The sequence below is a fragment of the Gymnodraco acuticeps genome, unplaced genomic scaffold (genome assembly GCF_902827175.1).
Source record: "Gymnodraco acuticeps unplaced genomic scaffold, fGymAcu1.1, whole genome shotgun sequence".
Taxonomy (NCBI): domain Eukaryota; kingdom Metazoa; phylum Chordata; class Actinopteri; order Perciformes; family Bathydraconidae; genus Gymnodraco; species Gymnodraco acuticeps.
This window is the reverse complement of record NW_022990125.1, coordinates 1,391,212-1,407,428: the sequence shown is the minus strand read 5'-3', so window position 1 is coordinate 1,407,428 and position 16,217 is coordinate 1,391,212. Positions and strand designations below refer to the sequence as shown.

Genomic DNA, 16,217 nt, shown 5'->3' with positions numbered 1-16,217 from the left:
TTCTGTTGTTGTTTCTATTGACAGATGGCAAATATTTTATGAACAGATTCATCCAATTACGATGTCTTAAAATCTCTATGAGAATTATTGTGAGCGTTTTTACATATCAGATAAATCTAGGAAGTATAGAAATCATAAAAGAAAATCTCCAAGGTTCACCTTATTTAGGTGCTTGAACAACATTGAAAAAGTTGTAATAGATTTTTTAAGAAATCAAAAGCTAAATATCTCATTGATTGTGTCGTGCAAAAAGAAGTGTGGTAAACGTGCTATTGTCCGTCATTTATTCAACAATTTTTTTGAAATGACTCGGATGCCTTTTAAAGTATAGCTTGACCAAAAGGACAACATCACTGGCTGGCGTTGCAAAGCTAACATGTTAGCCTGAAGTAGCTTTATCCACTGCAGAGGTGCAGGAACCAGTCAGAGCAGTCTGTGGCTGCTAGCTCAGAACAGAGTTTAGATTGTCTAAAGTACACTGTCCCATCTGCTGTCGTCATCCCCCGGCCTGCTGCAGCTGGATCCAACCTGCCACAGCCAAGTCTGTAGTACATATATCCAAGTTCTTATATAATATCTCTACTTGTTGAAGCGAGGATGACGCTTAGGCAAAGGATCTTTGGAACAATGACTAACAGAAAGACAAATTAATGCTAAATCAATGATTAAGTGACAACGAAAAGTACACACCCAAACGTACGTTCATTCTTTTCCAGTCCACTACAACTTTAAGATATAGTATGTCTTAGATTATCTGTCCCACTCAGAGGACATATGGAGGACTTTCTCTTTGTGTTTATCAATGAATTTCCCTCATTTTTGTAGCAGATGAAATATTTTAGCTTCTTCAATGGTTACCAAGCATCTGGGAGAAAATGAATGCTGTCTTAATTGGTTTTGAAGCCAGTCAGTGCTGTATTGATAAAGATTTAGCTTTTACTAAATCATTTACTTCATAGTGTTTATATTTATATTCATATGTGATGTAGAAGCACCTATGCTGGGCTCAATGCACTCGTTGCAAGTTAACGTATTATACTCACTTTCAGGTTCGCGTTTTTTGGGTTTCTATTCATTCAAATGATTCAGTGTTTTTCTAAAAACGTATTTTTCCTCAATATTTTCTGAGAATACCTGTATTCTCCCTCTGTTTTAAATGCTTCGAAACCATCCTTTCAAAAAAAAATCCCCGTCAGCACTGATGGTTTGATACTTTTACAGCATGAATAGGCCCCAAGAGAAAAAAGTCACCCATTTTATAATTAAAAAAATACTTGAAATCAAAATGTCTTATAAGAGACCTTAAATTCCTTAGTTTTGGTTTAATTTTCCATTTTGAGGGGATTCTTGACTTCTGAGATGGGATTAGTGGCAAAACTAAACTATATATCACATTATTTTGCAAAAGGAAATATGCATTGGTGAGATGCTTACACCTTAATGTAAACACCTAACTGTGAACATCATTGATAGCGGAATAGTTAGAGTTCACAGCAGCCATTGGTTCATCTCACACCAGAATAGGCCTCTGCATGGGGGGAGAGAATTAGGTCACCAACCCAGTTAGTCCTCCTGTGGGACAGACATGCAGACAGGATGCACATCTCCTAAACTGAAGCTCTTCCACACCAAATCAGACTATAAATACCATTCAGACATTTCCTCTGATCCCACAGGCCCTCATTACTGACCACATGTCACCTCACGACACGAAGTTAGAGGCAGAAACACATTCAGAAGTAATATTCGGTGCTAAATTATAAAAAGTGTAGAGTTTCAATCACTAACATCTTGGTTCATCGCTGCATTGTTCGACGGAGAATGTTGTGGTACCTGGTGTGTAACATATCTTATCTATTTGAAAATAGTAATTTATAATATCCGCACATTTTTCAACCATCCCAACATAAATCAGGCAAATATCATTAATTCCAACTGCAACATCTATATAGAAATGTAGAAACATAAATAATACACCATTTTTTGTATTCTCTTTCAAAGCGTCTTTGAGTTTCTAGAAAAGCGCTATACAAGTCTCATCTATTATTATTATTATTATTATTATTATGAGAACTACTACAGGTAATGAAGAATTATTATTTTTGGGGAATGTGTAAACTAACCCTTTTAAGAGGTAGGGAGCAGTACAACAATTTTAACAAAAAGTAATGTGATTTAGGATCTTAAAAATGTGTATAAGTAGATTTGTGCATCATGTCGGTTGAGACTGAAGTGTGACGGGAACACATGCATGTGCGTAGTTTATGGATTAGCAGTGATCGGACTCAGGTCAGGTTGTGAAGTTACGCAGGTTAACTTTCGGATCAATCATTTACAGACAAATGTCTTTCTAGTATGTGTGGCTTACAAGGCTCTAAAGCCGCTAATGGGATGTGTTTGGATCTTGCCAAGAAGAACAAGTTTATGGGATTCAAGTCCTCAGAGGTTGATGGCAGCGAGCCTATCAGTGCATTATCTGTATTTTTGGCGGGCCGGATGACAAGTGAACAACAGCCATTTTGTTCTTTTTGTCCTGTTTTTAAACGTTGTTATTGGTTGAAACCAATGATGAAGAAAATAAGTCTCTTTATTTACAGTTTAATTCTTACTTTATCTTATTTTGGACCCATTTTATTTTACAATGAGGAAACTGCTGTCTGACTAAGTTTGTTACGGCTCCCTGCCATCAGGGATAATAAGGGGGTGAAAAGTTAGGACGATTCTAAGGGCCCTAGACTGACAGGGGCCCAAACTATTTTAGAACATGAACAAAAACAAATGTAAGTAACCAATGTGATATCTTTTCATGGGGCCCAAAATCCCTGGCGGCGCCCCTGCCTGCCAGTGATAGCCGAGGTCTAGGGCATTACATTTCAAGGTTGGGGGTTCGATCCTAACCCCCGCAGTCAGCATGCCAATCTGTCTTTGGGCAAGATGCCCTCCAATTGGATTGTATTTTGTATTTGTATTTCAATCGAATGGCAACCTCTGCCTCTGCATGAATGCGTGTGAATGGATGAATGCTGACTCTTAGATGTAAACGTTTTTTAGAGGTTGTGAAGACTGAAAAAATGCTATCCATTTCCCCTTAGAATTTGGTGGACAAAGTCACTGTGACCTCACTAAACACGTTTTTAGCCATAATTCTTATATAAGTTCTATAAGTTGTTTTGTTTTCTAGTATGTGTGGCTTACTGGCAGCCTTAATTTGATTTTGATTTGAGTTGTTTGTGATCTAATCCAATTTAAATCCTGGCTCAGTGGATTTTAAAAACACAGATAGTAGTCTTCCTCAGTTTGGTATTCACAGGTGGACAGGTGGTTTATTTTAACAAGGCTTTACATGAAAGAATCCTTATAAAATAGAAGAATCCTAAACAGCAAGTTAACACTGTTGTCCATCTAAAATCAGAGGAAAATAAAGTGTTTATTTTCATAATGCGCCAGAGTTGAGATAATGAAGCATTATAGATTCTTAGTGATCTTATTAGTCCAATCCATTTGGCATCTTTATTGCATTGTGCACACATTTTGCACGTGCATGTGGTTACAGTTGAAATAAAATGGGCAAATATTAAATTTGATATAAACTAGCTATATTGCGTATACATATTGACCAAAAATGTATATTCTGTCCAGTTTCACATAACTTTGCAACATGTTTTTACATTATCTTAAGGTTTTTTTTATAGGTTGCGAATGGGCCTAACTCATTAAATAAGTGCATCTTTCTATTTATTTGAAACCAGTGGACCTATGGAGCCTCTTTCCCGCTGAATAAGAACCCGCTTATTTCTGTTTTTTGTTTATCCAAATTAATTGTCTTCAAAATTCAAGTTGAACTGTTAAATAAAATAGTGTTATTTACAGTAATGTTTATGCAAAACACACTTGAATGGGACCATAAATGATTCAGAGGTGCTTTGAATTGTCACTTGCTGGGTCTCAGTAAATGATTCCTGCTTGCTCTGCTGTTTGAAAGTGAATAAATAACCCACTAGTTTTCCATGACAATCTTGTCTCGATGTTTATGGTTCTTTTTCTTTGATCTATTTATTAATGATCTCAATCTGGTCATAAACATTCCAATATTTTTATTATATGGAACATCTAATGGAGCAAATAGCATTGTGGCATAGCAATACGAGTAGACTAAATGAATGGGGATCTTCTCAGTCCAGTTTACTTAACAAAGAGGTCATTCTTACTTGGTTCTCTTTTCATCAAACAAACAGTGTGTGTAGTTATTCTTTAATTGGTTAGATCTTCCAACCAGCCATTCGAATAAATAAAAAAAACTACGTTATCACTAGTATATGAAGAAAGAACAGAAATTAAACACTTTAGTGGGTTAAACATGCAAACGCACTGGTATGTTCCCTTTCTTTTACAACTTGGAAACAGCTTCTCAAAAACACATTTGCAAGACTTTAATGTCTTTTTGAGTTGTTGAACCTGTGAAGCCCAGCAGGTGTCTGACCCCATCTTTAGACATCTCACCGTCACTAGAAGAGAAAGAAATACGGACCTCATGTTACTACTTGTTTCTTACCTAGATAGCTTGGGAGCCTCCTGGTTTGGTATTTAGGCTGAAAGGGATTGTCCTGTTTGATATAGGTTGTTTAATTCCGTGTCGAGTAGCTTGCTGGTGTGAACATAACACTTAATGTCTCCTCTTTTGTACTTTCAGCTGAGGAACAAGTTCATGAAGAAGTTGCCGAGAGACGCCGAGGCCTCCAATGTGCTGGTGGGGGAGGTGGACTTCCTGGACTCACCGTTTGTGGCGTTTGTTCGTCTGCAGCAAGCTGTGATGCTGGGAGCCTTAACAGAGGTCCCTGTTCCCACAAGGTGGCTGAGATTTGTGTCTGAACTAAAGAAATTCTTAAATATAAGCTCAAGTAAAACTAGTGAAAGCTGCATCAGTCCAACATGTCCTAACAGATACCAAGGTTTCATAACGCCAATAAAAATCTGTAAAAAAATTAGGATAAAAAAAAGTCTGAAAATATGCTCCCGAAACAAACACAAAGTGGGTACAAGTAGGGCATCTATATATTTTATTTATCTATAATTGCATAGTTAACACAACAGTTTGGATTAGTTTGTATAGGCTTTTCCTTTATTGTGTCTAACTGTTTGTTCTCTGGCTTTTGATGAGGTTCATAAAACTACAGGTGCGACACTAAACTGGTGTCAGTAGTGTTGTTGTACACAAAGAACCATAAAGCAATGCTGAAGTCCTGTTGAACTCGTACGTTATATTATATCCTTAAGAGATTTATCTGCTATGTTGACATATTGTGTCATAGGCATATTAATGTAAAACACATATAATGTAGCATGGAAAATATTTGGGAGGGATTTCAATGGATGGATTAGACCAAATGATGATATGTGTGCTTGTAGTGAGTGTGTCCAAAGCTTAGAAATATGTGAATAACTGTTCACTCAAGAGTTTGTTCTGTTTTATAGATAAAAGTAAATAAAAATGAAAAGGCTACAGATGATATTACATCACGGATTTATACTGAATTCAAAGCTGTATCCATTAAATGACGACACATTACATTACATACACACTTAATCAATGATTTTGTCCCATTGGCAGATTTTTATTCATCTTGCTTGGACCCAAAGGCAAAGCCAATTCGTACCATGAGATTGGCCGAGCCATCGCCACGCTGATGTCAGATGAGGTGAGACTGCCACTAGCACACATCAGCTGTAAGCCTGTCAAGATACTTACATCATCGGCTTAAGCCCAGAGAGAGGCGTGTTGTTGCTGTAACCTATATCTGACTTACTGTTGTTGCTTTGCCAGTTTTGTTAACAAAGGTCCTAGCCATCAAGAAATGGATTGGCAGTAAATAGGAACATCGACAAAAAGGAATGAATGACTGCTAATAGCCATGTCTGAAACGTGTAATATTTATTCAAGTTACATTTTGTTCAATTTTGTGAAAGAGCTTATGGTATTGTGGTATTCAATTGGATAATGTTTTCAGCTGTTGATCCATTGATCCTGTGTAGGGTGACAATCAATTTCCCAAAAACATGAGACGCGTACTTCCTGTTAGACCATCATTTTATTCAACCGGTATTAATTAATAAAGTTAACCAAGGAAAAGTATGTTTTATGAATCAGGAATATACGTAAAGTGGTCCTGTGAGGAAAAAGTGTTTGTATATTAAAGTATTTCGACCAGATACAAACCTACATTTAAAAAACGTTGCTTGCAAATTCAGTCTAATGTGAGCAGTAGTAGTTTTCCAAATGTATTCAGACACAAATAGTACATTTCTAGTCTGAAACTACACACTTTGTTGGTAAAATACATCCAAAGGGTTTTGGGATGATCAACATTGCTCCATTGGTGCTCTATACCACAATCATTTGTTTGTTCTTTATAGGATATTGCATTTGGCAGATTTCATTTACACTTAAATGCCTCGTCCCTCTCTGTTTGAGTTCAGGTATTCCATGACATTGCGTATAAGGCCAAGGACAGAGAAGACCTGCTGGCCGGTATCGATGAGTTCCTGGACGAGGTGATCGTGCTTCCTCCTGGAGAGTGGGACCCAGCCATCAGGATAGAGCCTCCCAAATCCCTGCCCTCCGCTGACAAAAGGTCAAACACTTTTAATGTGAAGCTATCATAATCCTAGTTACTGATGATTCTTTAGCTCTGCTGAATATACACACAATGGTTTGTTTAACACTGCACAATGTTGGCGTTTACATTAAAGAGCATGCTGTCTATTAGTTAGAGACACTTCCAGGTAGCAGACCAATAGAGCTCACATACACATGTCTTTACACTCTATAGATTTCTACCTGCACAGAAGGCCGTGGGAAAAATAATTTCACTTTCTTAGAGTAGTTTTCTAGTAACTTGAGGATTGTAAAAAGTGACTTTCCTAGTTGTTATCTTATCTAAGATTACACTGATTCTACAAGCTGCGTAGTTGTCCGCTGGTCATTCATTAAACCACACATAGAGGAATCTTAAGACTTACTTTGTACTTGCAAAACATTCACCTCTGTTATACAGTATATCCAGTGAGGTGTTAAGCTTTAGAAGCAGCTGGAATCAAAGTGTAAAAAGTGTCTGCAACAGGTTCCAACAATGGAAAATCACATATTTGAATCACCTGAAAACTAAGAAAATGCTAGCACGTATAAGACTATCTTGCATTAAATATGTAAAGAGACACACATCTGTCGATCGGTATGCTGTGTATGCACTGACTACGTAACGTTATAGAACAGCAAAGGTTGCAAAATCCCTGAAGTGCGTCAAGCTGTACAGCAAAGTGTTTAAATAAATAAAATATGAAAGAGCAGCTGTGTTTTATTTAAAACTCGCAGTTTAACTCAGTAAACTAGAAACATACTGAATGTGGGCACTGATCAGACTATTTAATCACGCACATCGTCTGATTTAAAACTCAAGAAAAGAGGCCATGAGAAAATGCTGACACTGACATTTTCACAGCAAAAAACTGCAAGCTGTTACCTTCAGTAGTGTTAAAAAAACATAACTTTAAGGTGAAGTGCCCTGCAAAACTGAACAAAACTGTGGGTGTTTTTCTGTATTTCAGGAAAAACATGTATGCAGGAGGAGACTCTCATATGAACGGAGACATGCCTCATGATGGAGGTCACGGAGGAGGGGGACACGCTACAGGGGACGAGCTGAAGAAGACCGGAAAGTATGAAATTGTGGAGAGAAAACAAATATTTCTAAATATCTGTTTTTATACAAGAATCCGGGTTCCTGTGGATCCTTAACTAAATAACCATTGAAAGGTCTTAGAAAAGTTACTTGCCTTAAGCAGTAGGAGAAATGAAAAATGGACAGCTTGTGTATATTCATTCATCTTTCATTCTGTGTATTCATTCCAAGGCATTTCAAACAGTACAACATGAACATTCAACAGCTAAAATACATTTTAAAACAGTACACAATAATCCTACTGTTATCCAGAGAAAAATGTAAAAAATGCCAAAGCACTGTTGCATAAGTCATGTTTTTGAAAAAGATTCTTGTATTGCAGTTCTCAGCATACTCTAGGTACATATCCAACATATGTTTCTCTAGCTCATTGGTCCATAATGTTGAAAAAAACACACCCTTTATTTCACTGTTTTCAGGTTTTGTGGGGGTCTCCTACTTGACATCAAGAGAAAAGTGCCCTTCTTTGTCAGTGACTTCACCGATGCAATTCACATCCAGTCCTTGTCGACCATTTTGTTTATCTACCTGGGAACTGTGACGAACGCCATCACTTTCGGGGGTCTGCTGGGGGACGCTACAGAAAACATGCAGGTCAGATTGTGATTTTTTTTGGCAGTTTTCCAGAGTGTTTATGTTCTGAATGATTCCTTTACGGTTCCCCTTCATGTGTGCAGGGTGTGTTGGAGAGTTTTCTGGGCACAGCGATCACCGGTGGGATTTTCTGTCTGTTTGCCGGCCAGCCTCTCACCATCCTCAGCAGCACAGGTCCTGTTCTGGTGTTTGAACGGCTGCTCTTCAATTTCAGCAGGTACTTTCTCCATCTCCTGAGTTTTCCAGAGGCCCAGTAGCTAATCATGGATGGTTCAGATCTTGACAAGGAATTTATAATCATTGTAAACTTGGGTTGGTTTAGTTAGGGTGACCAAACGTCCTCTTTTGCCCGGACATGTCCTCTTTTCACGCCCTGTCCGGGTCGTCCGGGGGGGGGTTTATAAATTCATGAAAATGTCCGGGTTTCGCGGACCGTTTGCATGTACTTAAATTGACTGGCGCACAGAATACTACGGTACTCTGTTGCGTGTGTGACGTAATCGCTGAGTCTGAAGCTTTGTGGGCGGCTCTACAACTACGCTGACACACAAACAGAGGAAGGGTACAGAGCGGACCGCAGCTCACATTCACAATGCCAAAGCGCAAATGTACTTTTACAGATGAATTGCAGAAGAAATTCCAAATGTACCGACCCGGTCGGAACAAATGGGAGGCGGAGTGCACTGTGTGCAAAGCTTGCACATACGTGTGTGTGTGTCCAATAAAGGTGCAGGCGATCTTAAAGCACACATGGACACAGACAAACATAGGAAAGCTGTGCAAGGTGAGAGTTTGTTGGCAAAGTTGACAGAGTTCTTTGTTAGACCAGGCAAAACAGAGGATGCTGTAAATGCAGCGGAGGGTGCGTTTGCATTTCACACTGTGAAACATCACAACAGCTACAGATCTATGGATTGCACAAGTGCCTTGCTAAAAAAACATTTCCAGACTCTGACACTGCCAAAAAATTCAGTAGTGCGCGCACTAAAACCAAAGCCATTGTCAATGGTGTTATAGCGCCCCACTCGATTGATGTCGCACATGAAGCACTCAAAGAAATCCAGTACTGTGGTGTTTCTACAGACGGGAGTAACCACGGAGCAGTGAAAATATTCCCAATCATAATCCAGTACTTTGACTGGAAGAGGGGTGGCATGCAAACAAAATTAATCGAGGTTAAAGACACACCAAATGAGACAGCAGAAACCATTGCACTCATTGAAACATTGGCAAAAAACAATTTGTCTGAAAAATGCATTGCATTTACTGGCGACAATTGCAACACAAACTTTGGAGGAATCGGACGTGATGAAGGGGGAAAGAATGTGTTTGCAAATTTGAAGAGGTTGCTGCAGAAGAACACTCTGATCGGTGTGGGTTGCCCAGCACACATATTGAATAATTGTGTTCATCATGGGGCAGACACAATATATATTGACCTTGAGAATATCATGTTCAAAATCTAGTACTTCCACATTTACACTGTGCGCACTGAGAGCCTGAAGGAGTACTGTGATTTTGTTGACATTGAATACAGAAGGATGCTTTCTCACAGCAAGACAAGGTGGCTGTCATTGTTCCCAGGCATTGAGAGGATGATACAGATGTTTCCAGCCTTAAAGGCATTCTTTCTGTCTCAGCAAAAACCACCCATAGTGATCAAGAAGTTTTTTGAAAACGAATTCAGTGAGATCTACCTCTGGCACATGCACTCACTCATGTCTGCGTTCCACACCCACATTCAAGACATGGAAAAGGAGAAGAACTCCATTATGGAGGTAAAGAAAATAATGAACAGCATCCACACCATTCTTCTTGAACGCAAGAGCAACAACTTCATGTCCCTTAAAGTTAAGGGACTACTGGCACAAAAGCGTAGTGATGGACTTGGTAAGGAATATGAGAGAAGGGGGTGGTAATTGATGATGTCAAGTGTTTTGACCAGGTCACCAATCTGAAGAGATTCACAGAAAGGTGCAACCGTGATGAGGAGTTCAGTGGCCTGCAGGTGCACCAGAAGTGGACCAAATATTTTGAGAAGGCCAAAAGCATTGCATGTTACTCAGAACTACTGAAGATTGCACAATTTGTCTTTGCACTTTCCTCTCACAATGCAAATGTTGAGAGGGTTTTCTCACTGATGCAGAGCCAGTGGACCAAGGAGAGGAACCAGCTGTCTGTTGAGTCACTGAAGGGGATTATATTTGTGCAATACAATTTGAAAGACATGTCTTGCCAACACATCCTCACTCCCAGGTCGGCCTATGTTGACGTTATGTCAAGTCCCATGTCGGCTTTTTCCAACGCAAGGGGGGGGGGGGGGGGGGGCCTTAGCATCCATTTTCAACGCAAGGGGGGGGGCCTTAGCGTCCATTTTCAGCTTTCCGGGATATCAATATGCTTCTATGGACGCTCAAGCACGGCATTCGTTTGTGTCGGCTGCCCTTAAAGGCAATGTGAGCGTCCATTCTCATTGGATAACGGAGAATTGTACACCCGGAAGTAAGTATTCCCCTTACTGTCGATTGATTTTACAGTGATATCTGCACTACTCATCGACTAAAAAACACCAGATTATCCTTGTTAATTACACAACATTGATTGGTTTAAATTGTGTGCAATGCTTTTGTATTTTTCCCCTTCGATTCGGAGAAACAAATATTTGTTCGGAGTAAAGGATGGCAGAAGACACTACACTACCCAGAATCCCCAGCTATCGTTTGGACTACACCGTGTGCTCTGTTTGACGTCACGTGATCTTCAAATTTCTCCCTGCAGAAAAAAAAAACATGGCCGAACTTCGTTTTATTCTCGGTGGAAAATGCCTATTTTAAAGTTAGTTTGGTCATTAAAATGCGTTTTGATGTCATTTGATGCGAGAAATATGAGTTGTTATTTCAGATTATGTGTGCAGTGGATGTCCATGATCTTTAGTTTGCTAGTTATTACGAAGATTACTTCAGGAAATTGCGTCCATAACGTTTTCATTGTTACCAAGGTGGTTGCTAGGGACGCTGCTATCGATATTATTTCTGTTATGTTGTGTAACTGTTTAATGGTGTTATCTTTATTGCTACCCCCTTCCCCGTCAATGTATAGTGTTGGTCCACAGCGCAAACGTATTAGTTTAACAAAATCCGCATCTAAAGATAGCCTACGTTATTTCCCCCTGTGCAATTCCAGTCTCACATCTCACAGCACATCGTCATTAACAAATACCGGAAAACAGACCGAAAACATTTAAAAAAAAAAAAAAAAAAACTTTATTCCGAGTGTGCTTGCTTTTCTCTTTGAAAGTCATCACATACCGGCATTGTAATACACGGTTCGGCTGCATTAAATATTACATATCTGCCGTAGTTCTGTATTTATAGAGCCCTGATGAGAAGACTTCTAGACAAACATGAGGAACTGAAAACGTGACGTGGATCATAAATATATCAGCCATTAAACAACATCTTACATTTCTTTTCACACAATACGTCTCCTTGCAGTATCAACACTAATTCGGCTGACTTTTATATTTGATCCAATTGGTAGATAGGCTGTATTTACACCATAAATGTGCACAGCTGATATAAAGGGACACCTAGTGGTTAAAGCATGTTATTGAATTTCATTATGTTTATTATTAGATATTAATAGGATCCCTATAAAGTATATTCATTACTCGTTATTCTCTACTAATAGTTAATTAAAGACTGTATATAATGACTATTTTGCACATCCCTTTCAAGATTTCAAGATTTTCTAAGGTTTATTGACATATCATATAGGCCTACACAACTATGGTGTAGTTCTGCATTGAATGAAAAACTTGGGTCGCAGGTTCCTCAATAGTGCATTACAAGACATCTATCAATATTTGTGCATACCTCCAGCAATGTTAACTATGTTGAAGCACTTGTTTTAACTGATATTATACATAATGTATTATTCTCTTATAAGATGTATGTAGATATTTCATCTCCGGCCTTGTCAGGTATTGAACAATCAATAAATAAAGAACACAGAATTGTTGAATATAAAACACAGAATTTGTGTGATTATACTAAATGATTTACAAATAAACACCACTGCATATTTAACTGTTACACATGCTGATGTAACGCAAATGTTCCAACTTGGGATCAATAAAATATATCTTATCTTAAGCTGATCGATGGCTACTGCCATATTTGCAAAATGTGCCTCTGAACCTTGACAAGTGCATGTTTCAGGCTTATCAATTAATATAATGTAATGTTATCAATTAACAACAGGGGTCACAAACATAAGACCAGCTGTTAAATAAAGCTCTTCTGACCTTAGCTGGCATGTGTGTATATATATTAATGCTGCCCATTATGGGCACAAGCAATTTTCACCCATTTATTAATTATATGTTTAAAATGTGAGTGTTTCCTATCCCCTAAACCTCCAGGGATGTACACAGTTTAATACTGGCAACTTCTTATTATGGGAAATACGAAAACGTCTTTTAAAACTACAACTCCCAGTAGAGACGTGCCATAGATGGAGAACATGTTGCGAAACAGAATAGCCAGCATGTGTAGTTCTGGGGACGCGGTGGGGGAGGGGGGGGACGCGGTGGACCCGTTCAAATCCAGTTTTGGACAGTCTGCCGTGGTTCCAACACATTTCAAGTGCTGTTCGAGGCTCGGCGTAACCCTCGGAGCACACTCTCCAATCCCAGAGCTTGAGGACTATCACGGGGTTTGTCAAACAGAGCACATGGTGTAGTCCAAACGATAGCTGGGGATTCTGGGTAGTGTAGTGTCTTCTGCCATCCTTTACTCCGAACAAATATTTGTTTCTCCGAATCGAAGGGGAAAAATACAAAAGCATTGCACACAATTTAAACCAATCAATGTTGTGTAATTAACAAGGATAATCTGGTGTTTTTTAGTCGATGAGTAGTGCAGATATCACTGTAAAATCAATCGACAGTAAGGGGATACTTACTTCCGGGTGTACAATTCTCCGTTATCCAATGAGAATGGACGCTCACATTGCCTTTAAGGGCAGTCGACACAAACGAATGCCGTGCTTCCATGAGCGTCCATAAAAGCATATGGACATCCCGGAAAGCTGAAAATGGACGCTAAGGGCCCCCCCCCCTTGCTTTGGAAAAAGCCGACACAGGGGACTTGACATAACGTCAACATAGGCCGACCTGGGAGTGAGGATGTGTTGGTCTTGCAAAGACTTTCATGCTTATTTGTTGAGCAACCGAAAACTGCTGGGAAAGATCAGCTCCACAGCTAAATATCGATGGGCAGACAAGGAGGATGAAGAAGAAAAGCAGGATGAAGAAGATTGAAGTATGCAGCTATGCAGAGAGAGCAAGCTATGTAGCTGTGGGAGAGAAACTTTACACTTTTCATTTTAAATTGGGACCCTAGAAAACTGTTTGAAGCTAGAAATATGTGAAAAGTTGTGGTTTCACTGGTTGTTTACAATGACAGGGCCTGGAATTGTGTTTACAAACATTTAAAGTAGGCTTATATGGTGCCTCAAAATGTGTTTGGTTTGATTTAGGTAATCAAATGTTATGTTATGTTCACTAATGGCAATTATGCAAATGTGAAATCCAAAACTGCATAGTGCACTTTTAAAAATAATTAGATTAGTATCTTTGTGAGGTTACTGTTTTATTGTTTACATTGACAAGATACAAAGAGATTATTTGTTAAAGCTGGATTTTCTATTTTCTACTATTTCATATATTTTGTTATTTATTTTTGTCCAGTAAGACTTGAAAAGAGAGCTATTATGTTGTTACAGGTTGATGTTTAAGTTATTCTTGTGCATTTGAGATTTGTCAGAGATAATTCTAGGCATAATAAAGCATGTTGATTGTTGAGTAACCTTGGTTTGGTGTGTCTTTGGTTATAGAGAGATATTATTGTGTTATATACAGTAAAATAATATAAATAATAATTGTATATCCATACAGAGGAGGCATACTTTAAAACAATAAGGCATCTTTGAGTAAACGTTGAGTATCATTAAGTATCTCGAGGCTGGGGGCAGCATGTCCTCTTTTTTGGAAATCAAAATATGGTCACCCTAGTTTAGTTATGTATTTATGAAGCTCCAATCCGGCCCATGAATGTTAGTGTTAGTCATGAAGAGTATCAGGGCGACTGTGTAAATATTTAGGTGTAAAGAATGTTGAATGTGCAGAGTTTGACACGTCGCATTTCATCAGCTGAAGCTGGAGAGTCTTTTAAAATACAATTTTAAGGGGTGAACGTTCAAGCATGATTTGTGGCACAACAAATAGGTTTGATGCTAATTACCGTTACAATATTCAATTTGCAAAAGTGTGATAAGGAAACCTAAAGCATCTAGTGCACATACACTGTGAAAGGACTTTACATTGAAAAAAGAAACACCCGTTGTTCTTTTATTCTCAGATTATGGATTTTTAATGAAGAAAATGGTGGCATTTCGAACATTTCACCAGGATAATTGTACCTTTTTTTGTTAAAGGAACATCATATACAAATTATAATATTAAAGTAGAGACATTTTTGCAATTTTTATTTGGAAATAGTTAAAAAAAGAATCAGGTCGTATAACTTCATGACTTTAATATGCAGACGCAGTAAGCATGTGAGACATTACATTACATATTATTTAGCTGACGGTTTTATCGAAGCGACTTACATAAGTGCAAAAACCATAAAGAATCAAACTCTGAACAACAAGGAAAGTGCAGATATATTCACTTCAAGCATGATCGTACCTTAGTAAGTGCTGGTGAATTAGTTACTAGGCCTAAATTAAAGTGGACCTATTATGCTATATTGGAAATATATATTTTAGGGGCATACCTACAGTATACAAACCATGTCTGTGAAGTTTTTTGCTTAAAATACCAAACAGATCACCCATTGTAGCCATGCCTCATACTGCTCATACCCCTCTATTGCAGCCCTGTTAGAGAAACGCGGATTATGGGTGCTTAGCTTTAAAAAATTAAAATAAAAAAGGAGGCGGAGCTAATGCCTGATCAGAATTCTACCAGAGATAAACCTGTACTCTCCAGTACAGGCATTGTTTCTGATATTCTCAAGATGTTCTATTCTGTGTCACTCTGTTCGTATAAAACCTATATTATATATTTCTGATTACTCTTTGATATTTGGTGTGTTTATTTTTTCCATTCAGAGATAATGAATTTGACTACCTGGAGTTCCGCCTGTGGATCGGCCTGTGGTCGGCGTTCTACTGTCTGGTGCTCGTGGCCACTGACGCCAGCTACCTGGTTCAGTACTTCACCCGCTTCACTGAGGAGGGCTTCTCCTGCCTCATCAGCTTCATCTTCATCTACGATGCCTTCAAGAAGATGCTCAAACTAACTCACCACTACCCCATCAACTCAGATTTCAAGATGGACTACGTGACACAATATGAATGCCTCTGTATGGCCCCGGCTTTTTTAGGTGAGATGTTGTTTAACTTTGGGGTGTTTTTACACATGGCTGCTTATTAGACATTCATATGGATTAACCCATTAGCTGTTTCAGGTTTTGAGATCAGTTTGCCAACCAACCGAGCGAAACATTGAGGCAGCAGTGACATCTTTTAAAAATCTTTTTTACCCTAGTAAAATAAATCCAAATCAGTTTAGGTTTACAGCCCTTTTGCTACAGGGAACTAAATAAGTTATATTTAAGAAAACGTTGATTAAAAACAGTACATTTATCTTGAACAATACAGAAGATGTTCCTGTGAACTGATTCCTTTTTTCAATGTGTTGATGATACGTCACAGCTTGCCTCTTTATTATATGTTCTAACTGAGGTTGGGAGATGAAGAGGGGGCAGCCCATCTGGTAATCCTCTGCGGCTTTTGCTGACACAGGCTGTTGTCCTC

At 38.6% G+C, this 16,217-nt stretch overlaps 1 protein-coding gene across 3 annotated transcripts in view; it reads left to right on the top strand.

The window, feature by feature from the left end:
• slc4a4a (solute carrier family 4 member 4a) overlaps positions 1–16,217 on the top strand; it is an 87,105-nt gene that overhangs the window by 47,701 nt on the left and 23,187 nt on the right. For all 3 annotated transcript variants that reach the window (XM_034216630.1, XM_034216628.1, XM_034216629.1), the window contains exons 9-15: positions 4,691–4,848; positions 5,609–5,696; positions 6,475–6,629; positions 7,603–7,713; positions 8,156–8,330; positions 8,414–8,547; positions 15,510–15,784. In XM_034216630.1, coding sequence (XP_034072521.1) covers positions 4,691–4,848; positions 5,609–5,696; positions 6,475–6,629; positions 7,603–7,713; positions 8,156–8,330; positions 8,414–8,547; positions 15,510–15,784 — 1,096 coding nt within the window. The remainder of the gene's footprint in view (positions 1–4,690; positions 4,849–5,608; positions 5,697–6,474; positions 6,630–7,602; positions 7,714–8,155; positions 8,331–8,413; positions 8,548–15,509; positions 15,785–16,217) is intronic.